Source organism: Telopea speciosissima, chromosome 10, assembly GCF_018873765.1.
Source record: "Telopea speciosissima isolate NSW1024214 ecotype Mountain lineage chromosome 10, Tspe_v1, whole genome shotgun sequence".
NCBI classification, from domain to species: Eukaryota; Viridiplantae; Streptophyta; class Magnoliopsida; order Proteales; family Proteaceae; genus Telopea; species Telopea speciosissima.
This window is the reverse complement of record NC_057925.1, coordinates 11,148,547-11,170,557: the sequence shown is the minus strand read 5'-3', so window position 1 is coordinate 11,170,557 and position 22,011 is coordinate 11,148,547. Positions and strand designations below refer to the sequence as shown.

The 22,011-nt window shown below is 39.0% G+C and overlaps 1 protein-coding gene across 1 annotated transcript; it reads right to left on the bottom strand.

Moving 5' to 3' along the window:
* Window positions 1–1,523: 1,523 nt before the first annotated feature.
* On the bottom strand, window positions 1,524–22,011 carry LOC122642656 (putative SWI/SNF-related matrix-associated actin-dependent regulator of chromatin subfamily A member 3-like 1). Its single transcript, XM_043836194.1, has 3 exons — window positions 20,344–22,011; window positions 6,182–6,473; window positions 1,524–2,404 (listed from the first exon to the last, which is right to left on the bottom strand). The coding sequence occupies exons 1-3, from the start codon at window positions 21,928–21,930 to the stop codon at window positions 1,599–1,601; spliced, it is 2,685 nt and encodes an 894-aa protein (XP_043692129.1). The 5' UTR covers window positions 21,931–22,011; the 3' UTR covers window positions 1,524–1,598.

The following is a 22,011-nucleotide window of genomic DNA, read 5'->3' as shown; positions in this document are numbered from 1 at the left end:
CTCGTTAGAAACAATTAAACTTCTTCGTCCTTTTTCTACAGTGCCTAGAACCGTTTAAGAACCAGTACCATCCCGTCCCGCTAGTAATCGGGACTGGGATCTAGATTTGGTCATGTTAACTAAATGGGACGGTACTGGGATTGACACTTTTGGTACCAGTACTGGTACCGTCCCGTCCCAAATACTGGGAACCGTCCCAATTGACACCCTTAATTCACTCTCAATCCATATCTCTTAGATCATAATTCCTTTTTCCTCATATTCTAGAGCCTTTTGAATCTTCAAAAACCCTCAAGATTATTATTTACTTAATTTTTTATTATTAAGTATTTAGATTTTTTTTTCCGGACAAATTTTTATCGAAGTATTTGGATATTTTTCTAGATATCTCTAAACGAATACAAATGTCCCTATAAATGGATACAAATGCGGATCAGATTCGGATTTTTGGATATCCATTTACATCCCTACTCATGTCCTACGGTCTTACCACATACATGGCTAGTCATCAACTGCTTAAGTGTCACTAAGAATAGTTACATTTACAAAAGTCACGTTATGCTTTGCCTAAGAGTAGTATAAGGTAGATTTTTTAAAATTAAATTTCTTACTTTTTAGAATTAATGTGGTTTTCACACACATAAAAGTCTAGAAGTCATTCTAGCACAATTGATGGACTGACTGATTTTTGTGTGAGTAGCTAGAAGCTGTCCGGCCCATTATAAGCAAAGAGGTCAAAGAAGCCAGTTCATGTGTGAAGGAGAGAAAGAGGTCAGTATGCCCTGCCCTAGCAGCGCAAAGAACCTTTTCCCTATTGGTTTTTCCGGTTCCAAACATAACCTAATAAAAAAGGGGAAAGAAATTTATCCTCTCCAATTTCTTTAAGTGGGGTAGTGTGGCAGTGCTAGGTGGAGATATCGACACAATATGGACCGTTGAATGCAATAGCTGCCAAGTGTCAACATCTCCACCTAGCACTGCCGTACTGCCACACTTTAGGAATTAGGATAATAATGTCCTCTTCTCCCATCTCATTGAATATATATTTTTGCTTCCTACTTTTGGCTTGACGTGTAAGATATCAAGATAAACGGACAACATATATAACTCTCCCGATTAAAAATCATAATCTCCACAGTACCACTTGCTATTAGTAGAGAGGGCAGTATTCATAGTTCAGAGGAATTCTATCTTCACATGAAAAAAACCTATATACCTCAAAAAAGAATGTATCTAAACCCAATTATAGGTGGGCCACAATTAACAGATTACTATTCAAAAGTAAGCTATACCTAACATATTAACCAAGGAAGTTTCAGCTCTATATGCTAATCCCAACCATATATTTCTGTATTTTTTTGGATGGTAAACCAAATCTCATATTAGAAACTTCCAACTTGAAGCAAATGTAGATAACATATTAGGGGGCCCTAGATCCAACTCAAGCTCTATGGCCCAAGGGTTACTAGACTACAATACACTCCACCGTCGCTAATTGGCGCTCTCCCATACATGTATCTAACGATATACAAAATATGTACATGTAAGTATAGGTACCCTACATGAGGCCATGCAAAAAATCGAAATGATAGAAAAGCTCACAATGACATAAGCTTGCGAAGGTCATCGACGCATATTTGTTTTCGATCCTTGACACCTTTTTTCCCAAAAGCCTCTCGTGCCAACTTCTTCTTCCTCTCCTGCAACTCCAATATTTTCTCTTCAATGCTATTCCTCGTGATCAGCCTCACTATTGTCACATCTTCCTTTTGTCCAATGCGGTGCACTCGGTCCATGGCCTGCTCTTCAACTGCTGGGTTCCACCATGGCTCCATTAAGTATACTCTTGATGCTACTGTCAGATTTATTCCTGCACCTGAAGCTTTAAGGCTTGCAAGAAGTACAGTGGGTGACCCTGGACTGCTGTCTCCAAACTCTTGGATCACTTGTGCTCTCTTCTTTGCAGCCATTGATCCATCCAATCGCAAGATGTTAAAACCAGCTTTTTTTAGTGGCTCTTCAAGTAAGATCAACATCTTTCTGAACTGTGAGAACACCACTGACTTCGTATTAGGATTTTCAGCTCTAGATGCCACCAAGAGTTTCAACAGGGCAGAGACTTTCGACGAGAGGGTTCCCCCAGAAGAACTCCCCAGGTTGTCGCTGTCAGAAAGATCTGGTGGAGCTGAAAAGAGGTCTGCCTCTGTTAGTGGGCGGCGGCAGAGAGGACAGCTGGCATTCGGGTGTTTGAGAGTTCTAAGTATGCATGCCCGACAAAAGATGTGAGCACAGCGTGTGATGATGGTATGGATCGGTGGAGAAATGCAAATTGGGCAGTCGAAGTCATCTCCATCTTGTAGCAAAGTGACCATCTTTTTCAACAATTCTGGGTTATTTGATACATCTGAATGATTATTATAATGCATTAGTAATAATCCAACCAAGTGAAAGCAACAAAGGCAAGAGAACATTAGGATTTTAAACACAATCTACTAGGAATAAGACCAGTCATCCTATAATTATTGAGGAATATATGTTAGAATATAGGGGTGACCTTACCATGAGATAGTATCAGTTCCCTCCTCACTAGAAATCTACATTAGGTGCATATATATCATTCGAATATAAGTAACCACCATTAACGATAATTGACTTTAAATAACGAAGCATCAGACGCTTTTACATTCACACAACACAGCATAATACAAGGTACTGTACTACCATAATCAGTGAAAGAACTACATTGTGATTGATCAAAAAAAGTTATAGAAGATCAAATGTCAGTCAAATAGCTTCTCAAAGAGGGGCAGTTGCAGAGACACCCGATTGAAATGCTTCTTATGATGAGTAGTTCTCAATCAATATAGCAAATTCATCCACAACATGGCTTGTGATGTCCTGCCTTAACAGAGAAAAGTAGAAAAGAGAACAAAAATTAGACAAAAAATAAAAAGAGAACAAAAATTAGACAAAAAATAATGCAACGTGAGCATTTCCAAGCTAGTTGCCTGACCAAAGCTATCTCGTTCAGAAGAAACCCAGGAGTTGGGATTAGAGAAAATTAGATGTGTAATATGACCCTCATTACAGTTACCAAGACGTTCTGAAAATGCACAAGAAGAACTAAAATCCTCAACTGTATCCAGAAGTAGATGTGCCATACAATTTGGATTCTGATGTTTTAGACAATGCAATTGATAGGAGGATGCTTTTGGTTCTCATGAAGGAAATGTATATTTTTCAAACCTATTTCACAAGTACTCAAGTCATGATGGAAAGATGGGAAGATTTCCTGCCTGCAAAGCTCTCTAAATTCAATAAATAACAATTTCCAATGGAACTTGAAGCAAAAAAATATTAACAGTCAAGTATTCAAAAGAAATGGGGCAGACATATTGATCTTTGTCCACAAGGACTTATCTTACAGGGGAAAAAGAGACCGACATAAGAAATATCAAGAATTCCTAGTAAAAATAAAAAACAATTCTTTCCACAGCTTCTTTTTTGTTTTATGGGGGGTGGGGGGGAGAAGAGGGGGGAGGGGTCGTTCCATCGCTATTTTTTTCAAGGGGGGGAAGGGTGGGTTGGAGAAAGGGGGAGGGGGTTGGGGTAGTGGCAGGTGTGGGAGAGGTCTTTTTTCTTCATGCTGACCTTACCAAAAGAAATGGAAAAGCAACTAAATTTCAAGGAAAGTGTCAACAAAAAATTTCAGCAATCCTAAAATTGTAAAGCTAAGAAGAATTTTAGACGGTATCTGTTCAACTAAGGCTCTCTTTGGTATAGTTTAAATTTATGTTTATCTGACACATGAACATAAATAGATGTGTTTGGTATGATTTATGATCCCTATTTCTCATTAAAATAAATCAATATAAGCATAAATTCATAAACAGCTCGAGAGTTGTTTATGATTTATCCCCATAAATTGTTAATGTTTGTTTATGTGGGTACCACTAATGAACATGTGCACAATTGCTACTTAAGTGCATAGTTATCAAGGCGGCAAGGCGACCATGGCGTTTGAGGGCCTTCATAAGTGCCTTGGCGATAGGGCGGCCGTAAGGCGTCGCCTTGACGAACAAGGCGTTTTAGTGTTCTTTTTTTATATAACCATTTTATTAGGCACAAATAGCATATTAATTTTTATATAATTCTACTTATATACTAAATAAATATGAAAGAATTGAAGTATATAATCAAGGAATTGCAAAATAGCATAATCATAGAATTACAAAATCAATGAATCACATAATTACTCACTCACATGATGTTAGAATTATAAACTCACATAATCACCGAATAAATAGTTACATAACCACAGATTGCATAACTTACAATAACACATGCATTTCATAAATTATACTAAGGAATGCACAATTTACATTGAATTGCAAAAATTACAGCAACAGCCACTCCGGCAGCAGCCAAAGCCACCGGCCATCACTAGTAGAAGCCAGCCACAGAAGAATAAGGTATAAGAGAATAAGAAAAATAAAAAAAATAGATGGTCAGACATGGAACAAAGAAGAGGAAGAAGCTAGAAGAATAAAAGGAAAAAATGCAGCTGCCAAAGCCACCGGCCAGTGGCCTGAAGAAGTGAAGAAGTGCTGCTGGCCGGAAGAAGAGAAGAACTGAAACCGAAAAAAAAGGACACTTGCTGCTGGCCGGAAGATGCTGCCGGAATGCCTGAGTAAAGGAAGACAGCGGTGCCAGAAGATGTAAAAGGTCACCGCTGCAAAAGGAAGAAACATAGAGAAGGTTAGAAGAAGGGTTTAGACTTTAGAAGAAGAAAAAAAACGGCACAACACTTCCTGTGGAAGCTGGAGATGTCGCCGGTGGGGGTGGAGACTGTTGACAGGGTAATGGAGATGTCGCCGGTGGGGGTGGAGGCTGGAGATGGTTAGAGAAAGGGTTTAGACTTTAGAAGATAGAGGTTTAGAAGGGAAAAGAAAAAAAATAAAGCACAATACTTACCTTCAAGGCTGGAGATGTCGCCGGACGCCGGTGGAGGTTGAGGCTGGAGATGGAGATGTCGGTGGAGAGTGGAGAGTGAAGAAGTTAGAAGGGGTTCAGATTTTTGAAGGAAAAAAGAAGAAAAAAAAAAAAGCAAAATACTTACAAGGTTGGAGATGTCGTCGCCTCATCGGATGTCGGTCGAAAATGGGGACTGAGAGGGAGGAGTGAGGTCTGAGAGAGTCACGACAGTCGCCTTCGCCGCTGTTCCTTTTTCTCTTTTTTCTCTTTCGCAGGTTTTCTTTCTTCTCTTTTGGTTATGGGTGAGACGGTGAGGAGTGAGGAGGACTTTGGTTTTTTTTTTTCGTTTTTGTTTGGCTTAGGTGATTCCATGTAACACAATATACAGAAATAATGTATACAAGCCTATGAAAATATAAGAAATAGAATAAAACTTTACATATTTTAATTTTGTTTTGTTTTTAAATGATTCGGTGTATCGCAATGTAAGAAAATCATATACACATAACCAATAAGAACATAGAAAAAAGAATAAAATGTAAAAAAATTAATAAAATAATGAAGTAGCGCCTTTCCACCAAGGCGCCCAAACGCCTTGACTCTTCAAAACCGCCAGGACGCCCAAGGCGACGCCTTAATAACTATGCTTAAGTGAGGGTAAATTGGTAAAATTAACAAAAATTAGAACAAAGCCTTTCTTTTGCCCCTCTCTCTCTCTCTCCAACCCCACCCTGCCCCCACCAGAATACATATTATATTCTTCACTTAAGCATAGCAAACCTATTTTTCATTATATTATCTATCATGTCTAGTAGTAACCAAATGATTATTGTTTATAGTCCATAACCAATTATCATAATTGATTATTCATAAATAGGTCATAAATATAAATATAAACTATGCCACGGATAGCCTAAGCCTTATCTCAACTAAATGGGTTCAGCTAGACAAACCCAGATTCACCATTTTTGAGTCAACTCTACATTAAGTCATGCTTAGACACTATCTTGAAATGAAAATTGCACACTTTGGTTCTTATCAACATTCCAACAAATAGCAACTCGAATAAGATCTTAAATACCAGGTGATTCCAGTTTTCTAGAGACAAAATAGAAGATAATAAGCATAAATAAACACCTCACCATTGGAAAATGCAAGGAAGCTTTTTATGAATTAAGTGAAAGAATGTTGATTGCAAGTACATTACCTTCAAAGCTGTTAGACGAAAGCAAAGATTTCATATCAGGAGGACACAGGGCCACATCAACACAGATTTGACGAAGTCGTAAAATAATACTGAGTACAGTTGAATAGTTGTGCATGACATTATCAATGTGAATATACTCCCCGACCACTTTCTTGGCGACTGCTTCTATCTGGTCATACTGTTCACGTTCTTCAGGGGAGAGCTCCACAAAACATGTCTCAAAAGTTTTAGATGGCAGTTCAATCAAACCCTTGTCCTTTGTTCTTCGCAATGAAATGGTTGCCATTAAGATCTAAAATAATTAATAAAAAAAAAAGGAAGTAAAAAATTAGTGACAATAGCATGTCAATCAGCTGTAAGAAGAATGACAATATAACACAGGAACCCAAATGGCATAGGAATGAATTAGTTTCAAATATGCCTATGATTTGAAACAAGAATTTTAAAATATCAATGACCATTCAGAGATTATAATGACTGAAATATGTCTCTTATTTGAACAAGAATTTAAAACATCAATGGCCTTTCAGAGATTATGATAGACACACATCTGTTAACTCCCAAGTCACATTTTATCTTTTTAAACTCCCATTGAACAAAGAGGGAAAAATTTTCTTTTCAATTCATCAATGATCAGAATTTTCTGAAACACTTAAAGTACACAAGGTACACAAGCTTGTGATTAATGGTGACGAGAAGAAAATAGTGAATCAAACTTTAGAAAAGGTGCTTGGAGGCTCCAATTCTTGATGGCTTTTACAAACATGTCACTCTATCGCAATCCATGATCAATAACAATAATCGACTCACTTTCCAAAAAAAAAAGTTTAGTGTGCTGCAGCTACGGCTATTAGCAAGCTGACAACTCGGCTTCACTTGAGCCAACCCCAAACTAACCATGCAGCTCCGCCTGAGATGTATAGTCAGTCTGAGTGAAAGCAAGCTAGGTCAAACTTGGCTTGGTTGAACAATGCTATTAACTATTGAATTACATAACGCAAGGCAATTTTAAGTCTATGGGATATATTAAATAAATAGAAGCTGTCTGATCTAGGAAACCTTAATTTATAAACAAATACAAGATTGAGCATGTAAGGTATTTAAAAAAACAAACTATGAAACTAAAGTTCTTTGATCTGGGAAATTTAAGGTTATAGCCCTCTTTTATTCTACCTCTAGAGTAAATATAACCCTCTAATTTGCAATACAGTAAGCATGGAATCAGTAGTCACAATTGAAACTCATTCCTCTCTCATCTGACCTCACCTTTAAAACTCCAGTTTAAGATCTAGGTTGTCTATAAAGAGGAAATGGCTCTGCATTCTACTTGGCATTCTCATTTTCTCATCTCCTTTGCACTGTAAACTCATTGACTGAAATCACTTCTGATTCTCTTAAACCCTTGTGACTGCAAATATTTTCTGTTTGCTCTCAAGTAGCCACTTAATCCCATCTTCTTCACTCTTGTTTTTGTGTGAAATTTTCCTTCTTTTTCCCCTTCCAATTTTTTGGTTCTTTTTTTTTTCTATATTTTGGAAGGAATCCAGCTCTGGGTTTTGCTGTCTGCAATTAGGGTTGAGGTGTTCAATATTTTATTTGGGGGGGGGGGGGGGGTGTTCGGGGCCAGGAGACGGAAAGTTTACTAGATATCGGAGGAACAAATTCAATAAGTGGACCTTGCAATGGGCTTAACAATCAGAGCTGACTAGCTGAGCCTGAGCATAATAAAGAAGTAATGATCTCAAGCAAAGCTCGGCTCCTTCATAGCCCTTACTGTGACATAAGTATTCTTCTATACTCTACTGTTTCTTTCTAGCATCCTTTTCTTTCCCTACAATGAAGTTCTTATCAGTAATAAGAAAAAGTACTGCTTCATTATAGTCTAACTTTCCATTTGGCACTAGCACAAGATTCAAAAGCAAGCTTCATTGCAACAGTAGGGCTGCAATTGCCAAAATATAACAGGTACTGAGTGTATGAATTGGCAAAACCTAACAAGAGAAGGGAAGGGGTGTCAAATTGGAGTTGAAGTACATCTATGTAGATGAAAATAAATAATTACATAACATTACAAGCATTACATATTTTAATAAATGGAAAATATGATTAGCAACAATGTTCCCAACTTTTTAAAATGGTATGAAGGTGAGCATCAGTGGGGTTGGGCGTGCTGGGCAGAGAATAGTTAGACCTCAACCTAAGAACAAGCAAACAAAAGCCCAAACCAAAACTAACTATGAGTTTTTACTAGCCAGCCTGAGCCCAACCCAAGCAAAATATTTCAGGCCCACAGCCAAACTGAGTCTTTTTCACAGGTTGCATCCCCCCCCTTCCTCTCTTCTGTTGGGCTTGGATGGGCTTTTCAGCCTTATAGTATTAGGCAAGCAAAGCATTCAATTGTTAGCCAAAGAATAAGAAAAGGAACAATATTATATATATGAGGACAATAGTGGCTGTATATGATCAATTAAAATTAGCATTAAATAGACCTTCCATGTCATCATATAGGGCTAATACTAGTGTAAATAATAAGCAACTAATCAACTGAATTAGGTACTAGTCGGGTGTAGTGGCTGGTCAAGCGACACAAACAAACTGGTCATTGACAAGTGCAACATCATCACTTGACCATCTTACATATGCTCTTTAACCTGAAGTATAACTTGATATTATGGTCCTTGTTGTATAAATGTTGTTTTGCTTGGATCCATGAAGCCGACCCCATTAAGTTGGGATAAGGCTGAATTTGTTGTTGTTGTATAAATGTTGTTTCCCCTTGTTACAAGGGTAGATTATTTTGCATATGCTTTTAGCTTGAGGTGGTAACTTAATAATCTTTTCCTATTTCGTATATGTTAATGTACTGTTTAACATGGATTTTTTTGGTAAATAACAAAATTAGAAAAGAAAGAACTATGACCTTTTAACACTTCTTTTTTTACTATTGCCTTCCATACAGTATATAGTATATTAGTATGCAAAGGATTATCTGTTTTGTAATGCCCATGTGTGTGGATCGAAAACATAGCTCATTCCTCAACTAATTAAATCTAAGCCTAGCAGCCCAATACCCAAAAAATCAAGGATCGAGATCTGAGTTTTGGACCTGGTTTGAATCAGGCCCGAAGCCGAGATATGTTGGATCTCATTTCGAGGTTTCGGCCCTGGGTTTCGTTTTGGCCACAGGTTTGAAACCAAGACAACTCGGAGATTTCAGTCAATTTTGACTGAGATTTAGTTCCATGCAAAAAATCAAAATGAAACACAAGTGTTCACAAGATTGGGCTTGGGTGAAATTGGATAAACCAGCCCAAAAGCCCAGCTGTAGATGGTATATGAAGGGTTGCACCACAGACAGGATTTGAGCTCATAACTCAATTTCAACCACCCCCACCCCCCCAAAAGAAAGAAAAAAAGAAGCTAAAAACTTAGCATTTTTCCTCTCCTTATAAGTTGTCATATGCATATAGTGAAGGACAAAGCAAACACAAAAATGTTACCTTTAACAAATGGAGTCCCTACAGGAAAATGGGGAAGAAATATTGTCTACTAGATACAAATATTAGGCTGTGAAAAATGAAAATAAGAATAATAAAAAATAGAAAGACAAAACAAAACGAAAGTAAACCTAGACTGTCACACCAGAGTCTAGAGTGCTGGAAACCAAGAATTTGTCCCATACAGGTGCCATGTAACAACAATTAGATTAGGATAGGTTCCCTCATTATAGTTAGATTAGGATAGAACCCTACCTTCTCTCCCCTTCTCATGCATTGTAACCTATCAATCATATGGTTTCTAGATTTGTGCTTCCTCATATATGTAACAGAACAACATAGCACAAGATCAGAATTCATATAAAAATAATGTAAAGTCATCCTTCCAATGGAACCAATGAGATCTCCAACAAACTCCTTTGCACCCATTAAACTTCCAAAACAATATTGGAATTAAAGCTGTGGGAAGGGGAGCAGAGACTACAAATATCTGTCCATATGTGGCTAGTACAAAAAACACTCTAAGAAGAAGTGATTTCGAGATTCCAAACCTAGCCAGCAGAAGCAACAAAATGGGACGACCTGAATCTTCCTTTTGATAATCTGGTCAGTCATTGGAAGAGCATCAAACAATGCATCTCCAAGATGTAAAGGGCTGCCGATGGATATTGAGACGGAATCGCTTGGCTTTAGCACATCCCACTACGGGAGCAAACCGACAAATTGAGTCCCATGCCGACTTATAAGAGAACATCCCTGACTGGGAAGCCTTCCAGATAACTCTATCAAGATCTGCCAAGCTTAATCTCCTTCTAGTTGGAAGGGCAGCCCATATTTCAATGAGATCTGAATCTATAGGTAATGCGGGACAGAAATCAAGAAGAAGATTGAAGGAGGTAGAAGATGAAAACAGAGGGGGAGGGGAGAAATCACACAGAAGAAAGGGGAAGAAGGAGCCGTGAGAAGAAGAAGAAAAGGGGGGGGGGGGGTGTGCACACGCACAAACTCACTTTTTTAATTCATTCTTGCATTCATTAATTCCAATCTCTCCTGTATTACATGCTTATAAAGAAGAAAACTTCCTTACATGAAAATAGAAACCCTTGCTAACTAAAATAAATTCCTAAAATACTACTAAATCTAAAAGACCCAAGTCTGGTCCAGTTCATCTTGATCTGGGTTCACAAACAGGTTCGGGTCAATCCATCGAAATTGTTGTGCATCAACTCTCCCGATGTTGAGAAAAACTCGTCCACGAGTTTTAAAAAAGGAGAGGATCAACACCACTCGATCAACAGCTTGGATGGGGTGAACGTATGGGTGTAAGCGTAAAGACAAGGATGACACTCCTCAAAGTACTTCAAGGGGATGACGAATTCTATGTGCCCAACCTTAACATCGTCGGACATATTCATAGGGCCATATGTGTCACCTTCCATTGTGTTCTTGACCTCCATAGTTTCAATCTCAAGCTCCTTAGGATCATCTTGGCTGGTCAAGATCATCACAGTTGATAAAGGGCCAAGTTCCTTGGTCTCGACCTCATTGTCCACTAATGTGACCATCTTGCTTTCGACGTCTTCCACATGAGTCTCGGCAGCAGGAACTTCGCAGGCTGGATCTTCCTTGAAGACAGAAATTACTGATACTTCTACATTCTCAATTAGCATTGCTTCAATGTCAGGCTCTTCAGGGACTGTCCTATTAGCAAGCGGGGCAGCCATTTGCATTTCATGGATAACTGGAAGGGTTTTCAAGACCTCTCCAATCTGTTGAAACAAACGATCCAACCGTTCAAGTCTCGAGAGCTCTTCATCCTATGTTGATTTGTTCGTGAAATCCCATGACTATTCAGTATTGCAGTTCACTTGTAACTCACTTAGGCATGAAAATTGGATGTAAAGTGCACAACAGTCATCATAAATATTACGGCCTTGAAGAATATTCCTTGTTGAAACGGCACTCAGGAGTGATTGATACTGGATAAGGGCTTGAGAACTATCAGATTTATGAAATATTGTCCTGATCTTTTCCACAAATCCATAAGGAGAAAATACCTACTGCAGTGCTTCCACTGTTACAGGATATAATAGGTGATGGATTGTAACCAAGAGAATTCAGTTGCATTGTATCTGAGTCCTACTATTGGTCAATTCCCGTAAATATGGTGAAGTATAGAGCATTGATGACACAATTGTAAATACAATGAGATTTATGATATCAATGGCAGAATTGTAATTAAACTGAAATTGCTAAATGGATGGCAGATTTGTAATTAAGGAGAGTCAATTAAAATTCTGAATGACACGTGAGAGATGGGGGGGCAATTAAAATAAGAAAGGACTGAAATAAACTAAAGGACTAAAGTGGGGGTAATATGGGAAAATGGAGAAGCAATAAAAGGAAGGAACCGTGAGAGGGAGGGGAATACTTGGAAGGACATAAAAATTTTGGACAAGAGGAATATAATAAGAAGGGAAGGGTACCTTTAAAAAAAACTTAAGAAATAAGGGTTGAAACAACCCACGATCTGATTTTGGCTGTCTTCAACCTTGAGAAACAGAACCAGGCGGAGCAGGGCTTCACGATTCTTCTGAGATCTCTCACATCTAGAGGTCTTTCGTTCTGAAATTTTGAGAGTAGCAACTACACCCCAAGGCCTATCAATTGCACCAGCAACCAGCAACCAGCGGGAATAAAGTAGCAGCAGGGGAACCGAAGAGACCTGAAACCAGATCTGGCGGTAAAACAGAACCCAGTATGAACCAGACTTCAAGGCTTTCAAAGGGAGAAGTATATGGGGCCAAGATTCAGGGGCTACAATCGTCAGTAGATGGGCTTCCTTCGATCCAGATTTTGGAGCCAATTGACCAGGCTTTATCAGTCAGCGAGGCTCTCTTTTGACGCTAATCTGATGCAAATTTTAGCGCAGAACAGAGGAGGTCTTAGAATATATTAAAAAGGAGAAAGAAGAAGAATAGAGTCAGGAAAAGAGATCACAAGCGAAGGAAGAAGATGGGATCCTTCGGCACTGATACCAGATAATGCGGGACAGAAATCGAGAAGAAGATTGAAGGAGGTAGAAGAAGAAACCAGAGGACTGATACCAGATAATGCGGGACAGAAATCGAGAAGATTGAAGGAGGTAGAAGAAGAAACCAGAGGGGGAGGGGAGAAATCACACAGAAGAAAGGGGAAGAAGGAGCCGTGAGAAGAAGAAGAAAAGGGGGGAGGGGGTGTGCACACGCCCAAACTCACTTTTTTAATTCATTCTTGCATTCATTAATTCCAATCTCTCCTGTATTACATGCTTATAAAGAAGAAAACTTCCTTATATGAAAATAGAAACCCAACTAAAAATGGAAAACTAAATATCCTAGGAAATATATCAAATCTAAAATTACCCAGATAATACGTGATCCACCCAATCTCCTAAAATAACATAAAATAAAATAAAAGATATTATCTTGCTAAATAAAATAAATTCCTAAAATACTATTAAATCTGAAAGACCCAAATCTGGTCTAGTTCATCTTGGTCTGGGTTCACAAACAGGTTCGGATCAATCCATTGAAATTGTCCTGCATCAATGGCCATGGGTCCAACTCCCCATCTCTGATAACCGAATTGACAAGAGCCATCCTATCTGACCCGACAACATATCGAATATGATCACTCTTATCTATTAATTAGGACTTCAAAGAGATGCCCATGGATAAGCCAAAGGCAAGCCTTGAGACCACTACAATAAGAAACTTCACAAATGGCTTCACCTTGTTTCTATGCTTTCAATAAATTTTTCCACACCCAAGAACAACTCTGCATCGACTAAACTGTCCATAAAGATTCATACAGGTGCCTCATCAATTTAGCAAAGACTATCCAGCATAGGAAGCAAGCACTAAAACTGCTGGTCTTAATATATCCATAGCATCAATTTGTCTTGTAATCTTGTATTAGACTCTTATAGACCCTGACCCTCAAGAAGTCAGGCTATACATTTAGACTACTTATGGCTTAGCCGACCCAATTTAGTTGGGATAAGGCTGAGTTGTTGTTGTATGGCTTAAAGTTCTCCCTTTTCTGTGACTAACCCAGTACTAATAATAACATGTCTCGGATAATCCTCAGTCATACCTGTCACACTAGGTCTCTCTTCAAATACACGAGGATTGCATAACTCTTGATTTAAGTTCGAGACCTGTAACCTCAAAGTTTTTATTTCATCTTCCAACTGGCAGTAGTCCTCACTCTTCTTTCTGAGTTGAGCTTCAAGTGCTTCTACATCATGGAGCTCACATCACTCATCTGCCACATGCAAGGTACTGGCCTGCTTAAGTTCTGACAGTTGTGCGCTCTAGAACAATGGTCTCTTCCTCAAGGTTGCAGAACCTTTAATCTCTTCTGATGACATGAGCTTCAATTTCTTCGATGATGAATTCAGACCCTTTCACTAGAGCTCTCAGACCATGAATAGTCTCATTTGCCTCTCTGAGATCTATGGAGGTCACTTTGAGTCTCTTCCACTCTAAGTTCAAACCATCCAGAGCTGAAATTCTCCTTCCAAGTCAACCTGTGCCTCCACATCTTCATCATCAAACTCCTCATAAAGTGTATCTATCACTTGTTCATCCTCTTCATTGGACATCATAGCTAACAGATCATTACTTCCATTTTCAGAATCACTGCAGGAACTCCCATCTGAAGATCTGACACATGTCTCTGATGTAGAATTAATCTTTGTTGACTGCCCAACCTTGATGCATGACCCACTTCATAAAGATTATATAGTCTGTCCCACAAATCCGTTGCCGACTTGCATGCACTGACCTTGAAACTCACAATGTGAACTAGTCCATCTAAAAATAACCTTTCTCACCTTCGAGTCAAACTTGAATTCTTCTTAGAACCTCCACAACCATTGGCAACAACCATCCATACATTGTAGCCAAGAGACTTCAAGTATGTCTCCATCTTTATTCTCCAAAATATATAGTTGGGCCCATTGAATACTAGTGCTCCCGTAGAAGAAAGGATGGGACGTTCACCTTATGTCATCTACAAACCAACTAGATCACTCTGAGCTATTAAGCTATCCAAAATCGCCTTTCTCACTTTTGAGTCAAACTTGGAATTCTTCTTAGAACCTCCACAACCACTGGCAACAACTATCCATACATTGTAGTCAAGAGACTTCAAATAGGTCTCCATCTTTATTCTCCAAAATATATAGTTGGACCCATTGAATACTAGTGCTCCTGTAGAAGAAAGGATGGGACATTCACCTTATGTCATCTCCAAACCAATTAGATCACTCTGAGCTATTAAGCTATCTACAGAGCTCTCGCTCCGATATTATTTGTTGGTCCCAACATATCACTCAGAGGGGGGTAAATCGGTGACCATAAAAAATTCAATCTCAACTCACTCGTTCGTCGACGTCACAGTTACTCAACCACACAGGCATGCATACTTATTCACACACACACACACACACACAATCATGTAACACACCTTGCCTCTCAACCACAGGCACTCACACAACTCTATGGCAAGATCTACCCAGTGTGTACACCCATTCTGCAGACAAGACACTCCAATATATCCATGCATCCACACAACCATATAACACCAGATGTAACGTGGTTCGGAAGTGTGCCTACATCCACGGAGCAATGTCCTCACTAGGCTTCGTATATTGCTCAATACTCAATCACAATTTTGATTGCCACTACGACCAAAGAGCCACAACCCCTGTTTACACAGCCACAACTGTGAATGTGCAACCGCACCTAGCTTTAGGCGGTCACAACCGTCAAGGAGCTACAACCCCTCTCTGTCCAACACCCACAGGACACCTAAACATAGATAAGAAATGGGCTTATATAATTTGCCCTAGTTACAAACTCAATACATATGTAGATCCCTCCCAATATAATGCAAATACTAACTAAGGAAATTTCCCACACACCTAGCCTATTGTTAGATGCAAAACGAATGGGGATTTCACACACTGGTTACCTATGTCGTTGAATAACCTTCGGAGATGCTGTAGCTCAGACATCTCCAATCAATGACGATCTCCTCTTCCTTTCGTATCCTTCTCTTCACACAACCCTAGATTTATCCTTAACAATCCCAGTGCATCACTAAGAGGGCGTGAATCAATGACTCTCAAAAATTTTTCCTTACTATGGCCCTTTCTCAATTAACAGACGAGCAAATTGGTTGATGCTGACCTTTTTACCACAATAAGGTCTACCATGTGCGCACACCCATTCTGCAACAAACAAACTCCCAATATGCAAAACGATTAGCAAGTACAACCACGACACAAAGTCTTTACGTGGTTCGGCAATGCCTAAAGCAGGGTTGTATACTACTCAATACGCTACCACACTTTAGTCGCTACAACGACCTAGGAGCACCAACTCCCGTTACAATGGTTCTTACTTCTTACACCCACAAGGAACCCTAAGGGCTACAATCCAAAAAACTACCAAGCACCCACTTGATAGAGATTACAAGTATAATCAAGATTACAAACCCAACCCTTAGTACATCAGTAATTATGCAATCACCCTTATAGGATCGCTTAAACTCGGACCGGGAGAGTACTTGCACTTTTAAATTAACACATATTTATGGTAGAAAGACCTTCAGTCAATAAATTGGGGATATCTCTCTGCTCAAATATCGAACTGAAATGATTCAAATTAGGTTTTAAAGTCAAGAAACGGGACTATAAGCCTATAACTTTTGTGAAATAGGATTTTCTCCAATTCTACAATGAAGAGGGTAAAAAATGGGCCGTCAAGGCGTTGAGGGACTGTTCCTGCATATGTCCGAATTTGGGAAGGGTTTGGTTGTGATTAAATAAAGCAACTTGTGGGAAATGAAGATGGGGTGAAATGGGTTTGTGTTTAGGGATAAAGGTTTCTGAGATTGAGGTTAATGATAAAAGAAAAAGATAAAAAGAATGAAATTGTCTTCAAGTTTCAACACTTAAAGGTTGAATCTTTAAGGTGATGACTTCAACTCTTCCAGGTTGAAAGGTGTACAGCTCCTCAAGGCTGAATGAAAGGCCAACTCTTCAAGGAAGGGAGAAACTCAGGTTGGTTTCTACAGAGAACTCATCATAGTTCAAGTGTGCACTTAATGGAGCAACAATGATTTTCATTCATCAAAATTCAACTTTTTTAACAAACAAATAGGTAGGCCTTTTATAGGCAAAAAAAACATAGCTAAACCCTAAAAGCTCTTACGATATCTTGATCATCCATTTACAATGAGATTCAAGGGTTGAGATTAAATCACTACACAATTTGCTAAGAAAAGAAAATGACTTTTCAAATAAAGAAAATCCACTATCTAGTGGGTTGAACCAACACTATATGCCATCACATAGATTCTAGTTCCCATGTCTTAGTCCTTACTTCAATGCCTTGATTCTTTCTTCTATGTCTTTATTAATTCTCCAAGACCTTGGTTCTTGTTTCAATGCACTAATTCTTGTTTCAAGGGAAGACTTTAGTTCTTCAAGAGAATATATGTGTAGATGGCTGCCAAATCATCAAGCACTTTAAATTTGACAGAGTTCACATCATCTTCTTTGCTTCCCCATTTTTCCACAAGGGTAATTAAAAGGACATGCAATTAAGACTCTCCACATCTTTACCCACTAAGAGAAGACTTTGAAAAGTGAAGGGGTGGATGCTAAGTCATTGGTGGGGTCCACTTGTTGCTAGCTAGGAGGGTTGGGCTGGTTGGGCTAGGTCTAAGAGAGGCCGGTTAGGATTAGGGGAATTAATTTGGTTGTGCTAGCCTGCATCAATGTTGCTCAGGGGGAGAGTGCAAGCAAAGTTTACAAACTTCATAAAGCAATTTAAGCTCTAAAAGTATTTTCCTAGAGCATGGTTGTTACTCGGTGTGGATTTACTAAGGCTAGATATTTCTTTGCAATAGGAGTTACTAGTCCATTTATGGAGACGCCCAAACGGGCCCATTGGAAGGCAACTTGTCAAAGTTTGCAATACCTTAAAGGCCCAAAGTCCAGAGATACCAACAACCGCTGATATGGGAGCTGAACAAACACTATACCAAATGGCAGATCAACAAGAAGATTCCAAATAATTGAAAAATCATTACATGAGGCAGACCATCTCAAGGGGAAAACTGAACAAGAAGAAAGCTGGAAGAGGCTCCAAGAAAGATATATACAAAACTAATCAAAATATTGATCTTGTTAGGTACCCAACTACCCATATGCTAATTGGGTTGGTTCTCAAGGTGATAAGTGATCCAATACTGGATATTGTACCTTTGTTGGTGTTAGTTTTGTTACTTGGAGGAGTACGAAACAGACCACATTTGTGTGGTCTAGTGTTGAAGCTGAGTACAGAGATATGGCTCATACTACAGCAGAATTGATGTGGATGAAGTCTTTTCTTCAAGAGCTTGGGTTTCGTATCACCAAACCTATTGATATATTTTGTAATAACCAGACAGCTATTTCTACTGCCAATAATCCTGTTTTCCATAAGCAGACAAAACACATTGAGGTGGACTGTCATTTTGTGAAGGATGTCATAATGAGAATTGATTTCTACTCTGTTTATCAATTCTGGGAATCAACTGAGTGATTGTTTACTAAGCCACTATTTCGACCTCTTTTCTTGAAGGATGCTCCAAGCTGGGCATGGGTGATATTTATGCTCCAGCTTGAGGGGGACTGTTAAGTAGTTTATGATGTTGTACTACAAGGATAGGTATACTTGGCATACCCTTAAGGCTTAGTTCATTAAGTCATGTGAATGGTACATTAAGTAGGTGTACAAATGTGTGATACATTGAGGTTATACCTGTTATTCATTCTATTCTCTCCAATCGGTAGTGCTCTCTTGTTGCTGCCCTAATCTCTTTCTTCTCTACAGTTTTATTCCTTGCTATTGATTGTTCTAGATCTCAACTGTTACAGTAGGCTCACAGTTGAGGAGGGTCATTAAATTTAAATGTGGCAAATGCAAAGGGTCCTCTATCATTCAACTACAGGGCGGCCAATAAAGTCTTCCATATGGCTCAAATCAAACCACATGTCATGCTAAGCCAATCAAGACGCCTGTCTTGAAAACCTTTGCTTCTACTTCTTTATTTCAGTAATGGTAAAAGAAGGCGTAACAAAACAAAAGATTGGTTTTACATGAGGACTTCAGGTTCGATCAGGAAAGTGTCTCAGAGAACCTCTTCACACAATTGCATCTTGACCAGAAACGGGGGAAGAATGAAAAGATATATCAAAAAGAAACTTAAAAGTTCCAGTCAAGGATTTAAAATGATCTCAAGTTGGCTTGGCAGATTTACCTGAGTTTGGCCTATTCCTAATTGAAAGGAAAAACCCGGGAATTGGCTGGATTAGACACAGCTGAACCCAAGCTGATTCCTCCAATCAAGTCGACACAGTCCAGATACCTAAGACTTAGCTTCCATTATTTCCAGAGTTGAGCAGGCTCATATATGTGCACTAAACAGTTGTAATTGTAATTTCATCTCTCAATGTGTTTATATCATCAGCAGATAACAAAATAATTTCTGTCAGGACTTTTGACTCAAATTGTTACAATGCCCCATACATGGCAGACTGTGTGTGCAGTGTTAGAGCAGTTAGTCACAGCTGAAGCCTGAAGAAAATATTGTGCATAGGTTCTTTATTTGCTCATATAATCCTGTACACTGAAAGTATCACGTGTTTCACAGAGGATAGTGTAGATTTTAATCAGACAGGAGTTAGTTAGTAACACTATGCCAGATGCGGTGATGAAGAATTAAACCACTTCTCATTTTGCCATATTTGTATTTTAATTTATGCATTAGGGCAAGGATAAAACTCAGACCAAATACTGACCTAACCCAAAAAATTCTATGGGTCTTTGATTGGGCAGCAGAAGCAGTTGTCTGAATAAAAATACATGTTGCCAACATGAAGATAAAAATAAAGCTTGGATCCAAAATCTCAGATGACAAAGTCAGAGAGTCCCAGCCCAATGAAATGAACCACAAAAAAAAAAACAGTTTGGGTACATTAATTGAGCATCGAAATTGGGTTCATAATGCACTTTGACTTCTTTGTGTATACAAATCAAATTCCACTACAAAATTACACACAACAAGTAACTCGAGTTGCATGTACAATTTATCTTGCAAAAAACATATTACTACAAATTTGGCAAATTCCCTAACCATCATTTCTGGAAAATTTCCTAATCATCATTCAATGAAAAAATATTCAGAAAATGTTCAGTGGGGTTGTAGAATTGCAAGGCCCGTCTTTCTTATGTTATCTTTATTAAGAAACTTAGTAGTGCATTCATTTTCAGTTGTTTATTAAACCAGTAACAAATTACATATGTCCAGCCCTTGAGCTACCAGATTAATAGAAGAGCCAAAAATGCTTATTCAGGAAGGAAATATTTGGATGAAAAGAAAAAACTTTGTAAATTCCAAAAGCAAAAGAAAAAGAACCCATTCAAAATTCCAAGACCATAACCACACGAGTATAATATGCCCAAATTAGAACATATAGCATGAACCATTGTCCAACCTCCTCAAAGGAGAGAGTGTAAATATCTCTTAATAACAGAAAAGGAAAATTGTGTAACATGAGCTTACCTGCAAACGTGAAAGCCCACTTTCATTTCCCTGACCTAGAGGGCGTTGCACCAAGCTTTGCCAATAGCTCTTGATTGAAAATGGCTCAAACTTTAAGAATGCCATGAGAGAAAACAAATCAGAGGAACCATTTTGAATAGGTGTCCCAGTGACAACCCATCTCCTCTTAGCCTTCAGATTAATCACCGCTTCACTCTGTTGGGCTGCCACATTTTTAATCAAATGTGCTTCATCCAATATAACTCGCCACCACTCTATCTGCTTAATAGGCGAACCAGCCCAATTGGCTTCAGCAGCCAGTGTACTATAAGTTGTCAACACAATGTCAAACTTCTGAAGCTCTTCAACATCACTTGTCCGTTCCCTATAATACATGTACACCTTAAAGCTCCCAGATCTAGTGTGCTCTCCTAATTGTGTAATCCATGATGAAAATACTGATGGAGGGCAGACTATTAATGTCGTTTTCACACCCAAAACACATGAACCATCATCCTTAGCACCCTTCAACTGTCCCTTTCCTTTGTTAACCAAAGTGTTATCATTCATTTTCCGTTTTTTACACGAACCTGCTGCAACTTTTTTACCAGATTTCCCCCTCTTAGACCTCTTGCCAGCTGAAGCTGGCCAAATCTCGTCCTCTTCCTCCTCCTCTTCTAAATTGTTCAATTTACTTCCACTGCTAGTGTCAAGTGAAGAAGGAACAGTGCTGCTAAGTTTATTAGTAGCAATTAAAGAAAGTAAAGTGAGGGTCTTACCTAATCCCATGTCATCAGCAAAGATTCCACCCCTCAATGGCTCTGGCCTCTTATCAGTCTCATAGTTCGTCAACACATTAACATATTGCCCATCTTTCTCCTTCCAAAATGGTGGCAAGTCAAGTGAGTTTTCCCTGTGGACCAACCACCCTAACCCTTCCTTCTGATGCAGAAACAGTTCTGACTTGATAATCTCCTTGGACGGCTCCAATACTTCCCTTACACCCTTTGTGTCCTCTTCTGCAACCAACTTGAAAATCTCATCCACATTCGTAATTTCTTTGTTGGCTTTCTTCTCTTTAACAATGACAGACTCAGAGAGGCCAAAAGAATGATCAAAATCGGATATCAAATACAACCCACCTCGCGAAATCGCCGATTTAACAGTTGGGAACGCTTCAATCCGAGCAAATATATGAATTTGACAGGGAAGCTTATACCGAGCACCCTTTGAAGGAGTGTTTGGAACGATACCTTCAACGGCGATGAGATTAACATCGATTAGAGGAGAAAGAACGGCAGCACAGGACCTTTCAATGTGACCAACTTGAACGCTTCGTGTGTTGAGGACTTTAATGGCATTGCCGTCGTAAGGGTTTAGTGGTTCTCGAACCAGACCCACCATTTCCCTGCCGCTGATTCTACCTGTATAGTATTGGAGTCCGACGATGTTGGCAATAACAAAGCCGACCATGTAAGTCTCTGAGGAAGAAGAAGCAAGAGATGGAGAAGGGGTGTCTTGGATTTCTTCTTCGTCTCCTTGGGTTTGCGGTTCTCGCCATTGCTCGAGATTATACAATAGATTCAGAGTGTCACCTTCCATGGCCATAAAGGGTTTCTGTTACTATTTTCTTCCTCTACTCTTTCTCACTCTCTCTACTGAGCGATGAGATACAGAATGGAATTTGAC